Source organism: Formica exsecta, unplaced genomic scaffold (assembly GCF_003651465.1).
Source record: "Formica exsecta isolate Colony F162 unplaced genomic scaffold, ASM365146v1 scaffold303, whole genome shotgun sequence".
Lineage (NCBI taxonomy): Eukaryota > Metazoa > Arthropoda > Insecta > Hymenoptera > Formicidae > Formica > Formica exsecta.
Window position 1 is genome coordinate 162,278 of NW_021850289.1, and position 11,725 is coordinate 174,002.

At 33.7% G+C, this 11,725-nt stretch overlaps 1 protein-coding gene across 1 annotated transcript in view; it reads right to left on the reverse strand.

The window, feature by feature from the left end:
• LOC115237666 (coiled-coil domain-containing protein CG32809) overlaps nucleotides 1-7,727 on the reverse strand; it is an 89,874-nt gene extending 82,147 nt beyond the window's left edge. Inside the window, 3 exon segments of the mRNA XM_029810868.1 lie at nucleotides 162-333; nucleotides 834-860; nucleotides 7,387-7,727. Of these exon segments, the coding sequence (XP_029666728.1) occupies nucleotides 162-333; nucleotides 834-860; nucleotides 7,387-7,398 (211 nt within the window). The 5' untranslated portion in view covers nucleotides 7,399-7,727.
• Between the last annotated feature and the right edge of the window lie 3,998 nt (nucleotides 7,728-11,725).

The window sequence follows — 11,725 nt, forward strand, 5'->3', positions numbered from 1 at the left end:
TATAAATATATATGATATTTTTTTACCAATTTTTATAGTTAGACTTCACATATTGAGAAATGTATAATAATATGACTTATGTTAGTGAATCAATATTGATTCATTATAATTTCTTTGTCCATGTATATTTATTTACATTTTAATTATGCTTTGTGTATTACCTAGTGGTCGCTCCAAAGTTTTGCTGGGTGTTCGTACAACGGGCAAGCTGCTTCTTTGCTTGCCACCTCGTCGAAATCCTGTGCTGGAGGTCTCCACCTCGGACATAATGCCCGGGTCGTCATCGAAGAGCATCGTCGAAGATGGGGGCGGATACCCGCGCGGAAGAGGCGACTAAAAACACATACATTTTATAAGATTTCGATACATCTGTGGTCTTCGAAAGTACCTCGTTGTATCCCAAATCGCTCATTAGTGGCATGCACACCAAAATATTTTCACTAATTTATTTGAGATGTTTAACAATTGCAATTTCGCATATCTAATTGTACACGAACAAATTAACACAAATTTATTATAATCTATTTATAATATTTATTAAAAATTAAATATATATTTGTAAATTGACAATTATGTAATTGATAAAATTATAAATGTTTAGATGAATTAGATAAATGTAAATTTAACGCGTGATTATTACCTGATACTATAAATATATTCACACAGAAACATTTTTTCGAGCGAACAGTTAAAGACATACGGTAGGATCGAGAATTAAATGCCACTCAGAGAAAAACGATCATGTCAGCATGCCGACATGCACGTTGACGGAAAAAAAAAGAATTGATTGCGCAGGCAATCTTGCGTAAAAAGTATGAAAATTCGAAAATTACCTTTCTCTGGCGAGACTTGGTCCCCATCTGTCGGTGGCACATACGGCGGGTAACACGGAAACACACACACAAAGTAAAAACCAGTTAGAGATATGTAATATGTGTTGCGGGATAGAAAAAAAGACGAAATAGAAAAAAGACGGAAAAACGATTGTTACAAATAGAGAGAGAAAGAGAGAGAGAGAGAGAGAGAGAGAGAAATATGCGTTCTTTCATCACTCTGAGAATCGAACTGCTCTTCACTCATAGATTAGTTGTTATAATTTGAACGTATTGATGTAAAGATGGCCACAAAATACTACATAAGTGCCAACTTCTCACTTGTCGAAACAATTTCCGCGAACGATATTTTGATTTTCTCTCTCTCTCTCTCTTTCTTTCTATTTCAAAGTGCAGAAGCTTTAGCAATAATTGATTTATTACTTTCAACGAAATATTCGCGTGTATTTTCATCCGGAAATTTAATAAGATAGCAAATCTAGGACTGAATGTAATAATTAATAGATATATTATAACATATTTATAAATAGCATAATATATGCAGATATATATCTAGTAATATTTTATACATATTTGAATACGCGAGAAGCGTTTTATGTTGCTTTACCTTAGTAGAAGATATTATATATGAAAGTAATTAATAACAGCTATGTATGTGTGTGTGTGTGTTTAAAGAAATAAATATTTGTAGTAAATAAATAATCGCACACGAATTTTCGGTTAATATTACACGAGTAGAGTTAATAGCTATTCAAAATATAATATCGAAAGAATCGACTAATCGTATGCATTAATAATCGCAGAATGTAATGATTACGCGTTTTGGCGTTACTTACGCTACTTTATGTGACGACGCTTCGAGAAGGAATGCGGCGACGCCGCCGTTTGCATCATTATTTTCGCGCATTCCGATCGAGTCTCACCGCGCGAACATAAAAAAATTCGGCGGCTGTACGTACTCGTGTATATATACATATATATGTACATACCTATATCCGCTACGCCGATGCGATACATTATATCTGCGCATTGTGAGAAGATCGGCCGATAGCTTGTTCAACATTCGACACTATGCGTAGTTCAAATCAAACGTCCCGACGTCACAAGTAACCGTCGCGATATGCCTTGAATCGTAAATTAAAAGATCGTGAAGTACGAATGTGAAGCGTCACCACACGGCTTGTACTTTAATTTCATCTCGCGCTGTGATTCGTCGCTCGCGATACGAGTGCCATCGTCTTGACGCTTCAAGTCGTAACGCTCGATTGACCAATTAAGAGCAAGGATTTCTTTGGTTCTGATTGGTTAATCAAAAGCTCCTGAAATCGGCTCCGATCATAGCGCCGTAACGGAATCGGAAAATGTTTGGTGGTTTTCGCGCTAGTTTACAGTGTTGTTTATGGTTGTTAATGGCGAGACGACCGGGATAAATTTTTATCGTGTCGAAGTGCGGATTAATCGCGGGAATCGTGTGCCATGGTGAGTGTTGAAAGAACGAAATCGGTCCATCGTTCTGATTAATATCGTAATCCGTCTAATTATAGTAAAAGTACGACATAACTGAACATCGTAACTAAATTATGTACGATATTTCGATCATAAGAATTTCGCGTCTCGTCCCGTGCGCGCGAGCGTCTGAATCGAATTAATTTACGTATAAATATCGTTCCTAATTAAGCTTGTAATATCGGGAGTGCCGAATAAAGTATCGAGAGTGCCGAATAAAGTATCGGGAGTGTCGAATAAAGTATCGAGCGCGCCTCGTATTACGCATATTTAGAGTTTATCGCGTCGGTAGCGCGAACGTATTTTCAAACGGTATGTGTTAATAAAGTTAGTGCAGAGTTCAATCGTCGAGAATAAATATCGCCTGCGTATGATATGCAGCCTATACATGTACATACAGCTCACGTTCGAGAATCATGGTGAGTACCTACGATGTTACGCTTTAAGATAAAAATAAAGAAAATGAAAAGTAGGAAAGGCAAGAAAAGAATGCAAGTGAGAAAGAGAGAGAAGCCGGAGTAACTTGAAAAGTTGGGTTACACACGAATGGATACGAAAGTTACGCTCGTGTGTGTGTGCGCGCGAGGCGTATGCGACGAAATAACAGAGAGAGATAAAAATTATGTATACACATGTAGAGCGTAAATAAATAAAAAAACTCGCCTGCTTTTATTACGAATATGACCACTCGCTTTTTAACTTCCTCTCGCGTCTTTTCAACGTATAGATTCATATTATATACCCAGATAGCCAAGTCTGTTCGAACAGATTTTGCCAACACGATGTTTTAAAATATCTCATGAATCATATAATCTATATGTGTTTCTTCTTCGAAAAAAGTTAACGATTTTTCTCAATTATTTTGTACTGATATTGTAAGAAAATATTATTTATTGCACCTTTTTCTTGTATAGTTAAAACATTTTAATATGATATAATTTTATGTGTAATATTTAATATTTAACATTTTGGTAATTGGGATTGATAGCTAATTGCTGTTTATATTTTTTTATATATACTTCCCAAGTATATAGATTTATGAAACACAATATTCTAAATATAGTATTTTTTAAATCTTTTTTCAAATGGTATGGTTATTTCTAAAAAATTATTTAGTTATTTAAACAAGTAAATCCGTAATCATTTTGAGCGATATATTTTTATGATTCGGAATGCAATTCTATTTTTCGTGTCGTATCGTAACAAAACGAACTGCTTTAATAGAGAAGAAGTGACGCTCGCATCGGCTATCTCGAATGTGCACCACCTGCGCGTCCAATTCGATTATCTCCTACAAACCACAAAGACAAGCCCGAGGATGTTCAATAACCGCGTACCGAGATCTAATCGATCGTACGATATTCATCTGACACGAGTCCAGTGATCTATAGATCTTTCGAGGGCAAAATTTAATAGCTATATGTCAATAAAATGTCAATATTTAAACATTAAATGATAATCTTAATTTCGCACAAAATATAAGTATATATTTTAAATATTATAGATATTTTAGATTTATGAGTAGATATTTCTGAATCAATTTTTCTAAATTTTACTCACTCGAAAAAAAGAGATGGAATATATTTGTAATAGACACGGCTGTTATAATATTTGGACATTTTAAAGATGAAAGATGCAAACCTCACATAATTATCCGCAGCTTTTAATTATAAAAGTTTGAACATCCAGGTAATTAAAATACTGAAAAATGAAGCAGAAATCTGGTAACATCAAGAAGACGCAGCTATATAGGTTGCGTTTAGGTTCGGTATGTCGGGAACCCTTCCATTATCGGGAACGAGCACAAGAAATGAGGACGTCGCAGGTGGATGATAATTAATTAAACGCTTTCTCCCTCATTACCGGCGGTTCTAGACCGCTTAATATACGTTAAAGCTGCGAGTATTTCAATAATATTGAGTTCATCATCTATTTCCAGCAAATGTACCATAGGTTCAGAAAATTTAAAAAATTGATCGCGTAAAATGATAACTAGCCGAAATAGTTTCTTCATTTAATAATGCAATTCATTTTAATAATGGACGAGCGCTTCTTTGTTTAAATCTGTAAACTTATTGCATAAACAAACTTTATATATTAAATATTGAACAGGGTATATAATAATAATGTCGTATATTACATGTACGAATTATATTTCATTAACAATATTCTCTGATAATTGATATATGGGAATGTGTTATTATTAAATTAAACAATATCGCGATGCATGATGAGTCTCGTAAAAGCTTTGCGATAAGTTCCCGCATTCATCAACAATGAAAATTTCAGTTCCGTAAATTATTATTATATTAATTAATTAATTTTTTGGTAAGACTGCATAAAAGATAACACACCTCCGATTTAATCGCCACTTAAATATATTATAGAGGAAGCTTTTCTGAGTAATTCTCTGCAAGAAATAAATGAAGGACGGTATTATAGTTTAGGAGATATAATAAATTGAAGTTTCACAGTTTTAATGCTTTTTCTCAGGTATTATAAAGTAATATTAGGAAAAGTGAAGTTTGTGTACGTTATATTTGTTGTAGAGCAGACGAAAAAGTGTTTGTTTACATTTACGGAATAGATACACGATCATTGATATTTTGTCAATAATATGTTTCACCTATTTCTCGCAGTTCGTTAACAGCTTTCAACATGCGACTACATGAATTTCTGAGTCATGTCTTCAAAAATATTATTTATTGAATCCGTGGGCGGAGGAAGGAGCCCCTCCCTCTGCACCCCACCCCGAAAAAACTCTTTTTTTCCCCAACTCAACTTTACTTTTAAAACTGAAAATAGGTTTGGATTAGGTTATATCTTCCGGGCTCCACTTCCGGAAAATATATCCTAAGCCAAACTTATCTCTGATTTAAAACTAAAATTTACTATTAACTTATTCCTACTTTCAACAAGACTTAGAAATTCATGTAGTCGCATGTTGAAAGCTTTTAACGAACTGCGAGAAATAGGTGAAACACATTATTGACAAAGTATCCATGAGTGTATACCTATTCCGTAAATGTAAACAAACACTTTTTCCACGTCTGCTCTACACAAATACAACATAAACAAACTTCATGTTTCTTTATTTTATAATAGAAAAAGCATTAAAACTATGAAGCCTCCTCTACAACATATTTAAGTGGCAATAAAATTGGAGGTATGTTACCTTTTATACAGTTTTACTAATTTTTTAGTTTATGCTTGTTAGAGACGCAAATGTTTATAATTCATAAGACAAATATTTCTGAGTTAAACAACGTACGTATTTGAAAAAGAAAAGAATTCGCGGAAGAAGAGAATTCGAGATGAAAAGTAAAATTACATGTAGGCAATCACGTGTCAAAATAAATTATGGTCCCTGCTATACATATAAGATTATAGTAAATCGCGATTAATTTACTTTTTCGTTCCGCAAACGAAACATATCACCATATATAGAATTGAAAAAAAAAAAACATTTTCTATTGTCTTGATCGATTAAATAATAACTCGTTGGATATCGAAATAATTAAAGCTGAATAATACAGCAATATAATACGAATTTTATTTGCAAATAATAAAAATTCTGGTAATAATATTTTATTTCAGAGAAGATAAACAATAAACTGGATTTTAATTCGATTCGATTCTGAAAGTGTTTTTTGTTCTAAAAATAATATTATTTATTGCAGCACACTCGATTATGCGTATTCTAAGTTACAATGCCATGTTGGAAAAAGCAGACTAATTTAAAGTATTGTTGATAACGTTTATCTCAAATGTCATTTATCGTCTAAATTGCTGGAAATATGAGGAGGAAATGTGGACGTGGCAATAAAATGCCATTTCCAATTTTTTTCTAATTTAACTCTCTCTCTTTCTCTTTTACATATATTGTAGCAAAATTAAATTAAATTGCACAAAATACACGAGTAGTAATACTTGACATCATAATAATAAATGAGTTATAAATATGGTTTGTGTGAGGTAACAATTTTTAATATTTGCTAAAATATAAATTTCAAATTTTTTTTCTCTTTTTTGATTCCACAGAAAACTGTCTCCTGAAATAAGAGCTCAAATATTACGTATCCTGAACTATTCATTTATGCATTGAACGATGTACGATATTAAACCATCATTTCGTGATAAAGAAAATGTTCAATTACCCATAAAAATCGAATCATCCCAAACGTAAAATATAGAAAAAAGAAGATAAATCCTATGTATGAAAATTTCGACATGTAGATAAACATAGAAGTTTTATCCAGAGATAAAATTTTTTTGAACACGGTAAAACGTTATAGTAAACGTTATACGTATCCCTTATGTATAATATAAAGTATAATATAAACATGTATCACGGCAATAGTTAATATTACATATTAGAAATGAAAAAAACAAGTATGTGATAAATGTGTAGAGAGGTAAAATTTTCAAAAATATGGAAACAGAATGCGGAAATTCTAGTATAGAAATCACACAAAATGAAAAATACATACCACAATCGAAGAAAAAGAAAGTTAAATATTTGGACTCTGGTTATCACACTTTAGGAGATATAGTAGAATCTCGATACTGTGAATTAGATAGAAATGGCACTAATTCAGGCTATTAAAGATTCGAAGTATGTAGAATATCGTGTGATTTAATTTAAATAGTTTTATAAATTATAAATTACGGTGCTTATATAACTGCTATTTTTATTAGTACCAATAAAATAATTTGTTAGTGTAATAAATTAAGTCACAATATAATAATGAAAAGTTATTTCGCGATTAATAGCTAATAATTAATTTATATTTCATTATTAATTTAAATTTAATTATTTTTTTAACATTCATTAAATATAATTAATTCACTCATCATCTCTAAATCACTCAAAATAAATAATACGATTACATAATATCTCTAATTATGCCAATTGATCGAGATTCTACACATTCATAGAATAAATGTCAATAAAGGATAAGAGGAAGGAAACAAATCGAGATTACGAAAAATCATCGCAAACAATTAAATATATGTGTATTTACATGTTGCGCGAGCAAAGATTCACCTCGAGATCCATAGTGGTGTGTCGTGATGGCGGGGTGCCGTATTGGCCGTGTGGTGGCGGCAAATGATGTGGGTGTAGGGGATGCAGCTGCTGCGCTGCGTTGAATTGCTGATGATGAAGGGACGGTTGATGATCGCCGCCGAGGGTGTGCCTTCTAGGCTCGTCCCTCGAGCGGCCACCACCGCCGGAGGAACCTCGGCTCCCCGAGCCACCCCCGCCAGCGCCGACACCGACCCCCAAGACGCCACCGCTGCCGACGCTGCCCCCGCCAGCACTGCCTGCCCGTCTGCCAGGTGTGAGTTCGTTTGAGCCAGGTTCAATCTCCCCCCTGACGGACCCCCCTGAAATCAGAAATGTTTCTAGTTAGCGATATCGTTATCGATGTTCCAGACAAATATTTAATAATAATCTTACATCTTTTGCAATTTACATAGGTACATCTTATGAATAAATATTCTCTGTTGAAAACTCTTTTAATTAACAAAAATTTAATTGAACGCTATATATATATATATATATATATATTTCTTGGAATTTAACATTAATTGTTTTAGTTCCACAAAATTACTCTAAAATTTCAAGTATATTTGTTACGAATTTATGAACCGTATTTATCGATGATGATACAGATCAACAAAAGAAAACAAAAAAGAGAAGCATTTTCTTTCTTCAATTTTTTTTATGATTAATCTTATCTTAACCTTTTGATTTTTATAATACAAATGTCTTCTTCGGATTAAAAGCTTTAATGATATATCTATTTTTTGCAATTTATTGTATTTCATCATAAAATGTGATTTGACATTTTATTAGATACTGTCAAACTTATCCAAAGAAAGAAAGAAAGATTATAAAAAATAAGATAAAGTTTCACGGACGGAGAGGCACGGTTTGCTACTATTAATAAATTCTCGTCCCCGATAAAGAATCGAGGTAAATAGCCTGTGTGTCGACCCATTTGGCAGAAAGTAGCCGCGACAGAGCGTATATAACCGAGAATAACGCGTTCGCGGAAGTGGCCGGAAATAGTGACACGTGCGTACATATACATGGGAGGGTGTGTTCTTGCTTAGTTATTTTTCATCGCGGCAAAAAAAAACGAGGAAGAGCAAGGTTGCGCGTTAAAGTAATAGTATCTGCGGTTACGCCTGAAATCGTCAGGGATTTCGTCAGGAATTACGTCAGGAATTCGAGATAGACAGATAGATCTCGGCTATCTCGTTCAAAATTTAATATTTCTTTTTCCTTTGCTCGATATATATATGTGCTTTTTATGCTTTTCACGTTTGAAACTTCGGATATAGATTTATTTATTTGTGTGTGTAAATTATTTTTGTGAGAAAGGCACAATGCAACGAGAAAGAGATTAACAATGCTGATACATCGAATTCGCATAATTGCATAGGTCATTGTCACGGGCACGATTGTCCTCGCAATGAGCAGAACGTACGTGTGCATACAAGATGGGTTCACTTCCGGATTACAAAAGCGTCGCGCTCTCTACCTTGTTTACCCGCGTTGCTCTCGACTTAATGAAATACAAACTGGCTGATGAATACTGACGGCCGTTCCCTCTCTAAACGAACGTACTTCTCCGGGTCACAATCAATCTCGGCGAATAGTCACATGGGCCTTAACGACGTCGAAAGTTCCAGCGCGAAATCTGGACAGAAGCTTCAGAGAAAATGGGTCAGAATGGCGAATCGAGAGAGCCATCGTCCGATTAATCACGAGATTCGAATTCCGACGGAACTACATGCGTCATGGCGGCGTCATACCTCGCGTGGGTGGCCAAACGTCGTACATTTCGGTGTTGCGCCGAAATGGCCGTTCCGCGCAAACGTCAAATTGCTATCTGACAAATGTATGTCGTAAAGCATTATGTCGCACCGGTGCTCGATTCACCCGCATTCTTGAAAAGGCGAACGTTAGCGATTTTACGAGATTTTAACACGTGATATATGTAACGATTCTGCTACGGAAAGATCACTTTCTCGGGCTAAGTTCGATCCGAATTTCCGGATGTGTCGCTTCATTATGTGATAAATCACGAATTTGAAGCCGAGCAAATATGTGCATAGATTATGTGTACTTCTACGTGTCAACATACTATTTGATTATTGGAACTAAGAGAATTCGGGGGGTTGTAAAAGCTTAGAGCGTAAGCGAGTTTAAATTATATAATTAAATTCGCGAAAATTGAAATATATTATATAATCATCAAATAATTATAAATTATGTCAATCTTAACGGGATTAAAATTTTCACATTATTTGCAATAAAATATTTTTAATCCATCAGCTATCAATGCCATAGTATAGTAAAATATAAAACGAGTGAAGTCTCTCATTGATCGTTAAAATAACTTGGTAAATACGTAAATAGTAAGCTGTACGCGTGCGAGAATTAGCTGCAAGTAATATCGAGGCTACGTGCGTACTTTGCAACAATAAGCCGCGCAAGTTTCCACAATAAAGGGGTTTATGCGCCATGGTGCGACACTTGTAATTGGCAACGTGAGTAAACTATTCTCTAAACTCTGACAAACCGCTTTGAAATTTCAATAAGCATCTAATACGAAAATGCAAGACATACAATAGCAATATTATAAGATGATTATCGTCGAAAATGAAACATCGCCTTTTGATTTTGCTTTAATCATAAGATACCGTCCAGGATATAATAATAATATATTTACGTGTTTATAGTGCAATAACGATTTTTCACAGTCAGTTTTTAAAATGGAAAAAGTAAAAATGATAATTACTAAACATACATATTTATTTTATTTCAACTTACAAAAAATGTTATTCCAATTAATCAAATACGTTCATTTTATCATTTTCTTTTCAATACGGCTGTCTCATATTTTGTCACTTTGTATTAAACGATGTAATATTATCCGATATGACACGTGTTTGGTATCAGTGCTTATTAAAATATCATCCGTCAATCTGATCGATGTTTCTCTAAAACGAGAATCGCGACTTCTGCGGAAAACTGCCGAGGAAAATCATGTACGCGAGAGTAGAGACATATGAAAAAAATTACGAAGAATGACATATATAGTTTTACCTAAATAAGCAAATTTATATTGATATCTGAAATTCTGCAAATATTTTCAGATTAGCAAAATGTAATATTTTACAATGATCATTAATTATGCAAATACCCTCTAACAATGATTGACATAATTAATAGGCTTTTTATAGATTTGAACTGATCATTTGCAATAAGTAGGCTAATACCAGATTCTGAATTGGCCTCTATTTTGGATAAATTGCAATAATTACTATCGCATACTATATGTTTCGTGCAAGACAGAGAAAGAAATGGAGGGGGAAGGGAAAATATATAGATATAATTTCCAAAATTTTAGAATAGAGAAGACTCACAAAAGTAAAATTAAATTAAAATATTGATTGCTTCGTTAATTATATTACAGTAAAAGCCAACTTTCATTAATACTATTAATTTGAATCTTTCTTTAATTTACAATAAATCTCAATAAAATTTAAATTTAATTGCACCGACTGTAATGTTGAAATTTGAAAGACTAATAAATACTGACCTATCTTGACATTTTCACTATGGAAAAATTTGTTCCAAATCTGCCAAAGAATTTATCGTTGAAATTCAGTCTGTTTAAATTTACACTCTATTTATCTATGAAACAATATCGATAATTTAATAAATCTTCACGAAATTGCGTGCACTCGCGTCACTTTGTATAGACCGTACATAAACCTTATATACATGTCCAAGGCGCCATACAACGTTATATACAACGTCGGGAAGAGTACTGGCGACGATGACGGTATCCTCGTACGCGTTTATTTTCAGAAACCGGTGTAGCTGAGCGTGCGCGGTCGTCGAGAAATCTAATCTAACGCTCGCGGAAATTCGATAATCCGCAGCGCAGAGATAAGATTTTATACGTACATATATGTATGTACAATAGGCATACCTGTTTAGCTGTCTCTCTTGTATCAACGCCATTCTGATTTCTCTCGAATGTGCATACAATACACAGCACAGTAAGATAGCTAACGTTTCGGACGAAACAAGATACTTAAAAATAAGAGAAAGTAGGAGCACAAAAATGTAATAAGAATAACAATTTTAATCGAGCAATATAAGCTGTTGTATTTTTTAAAATCGTTGGCTCTACTTTTTAATTATTCGTATTTATTATATAATATCTACTTGTATTGGGTTTGTGCCGCACACATTTATCTAAATAACTGGAAGGCAAGACGAGGCGATGGAGAATCAAGTGTCTTTAATGAGAACCGATAAACGTTAGTTATGATCAAATTGCCTCGAAGATATGACGGAG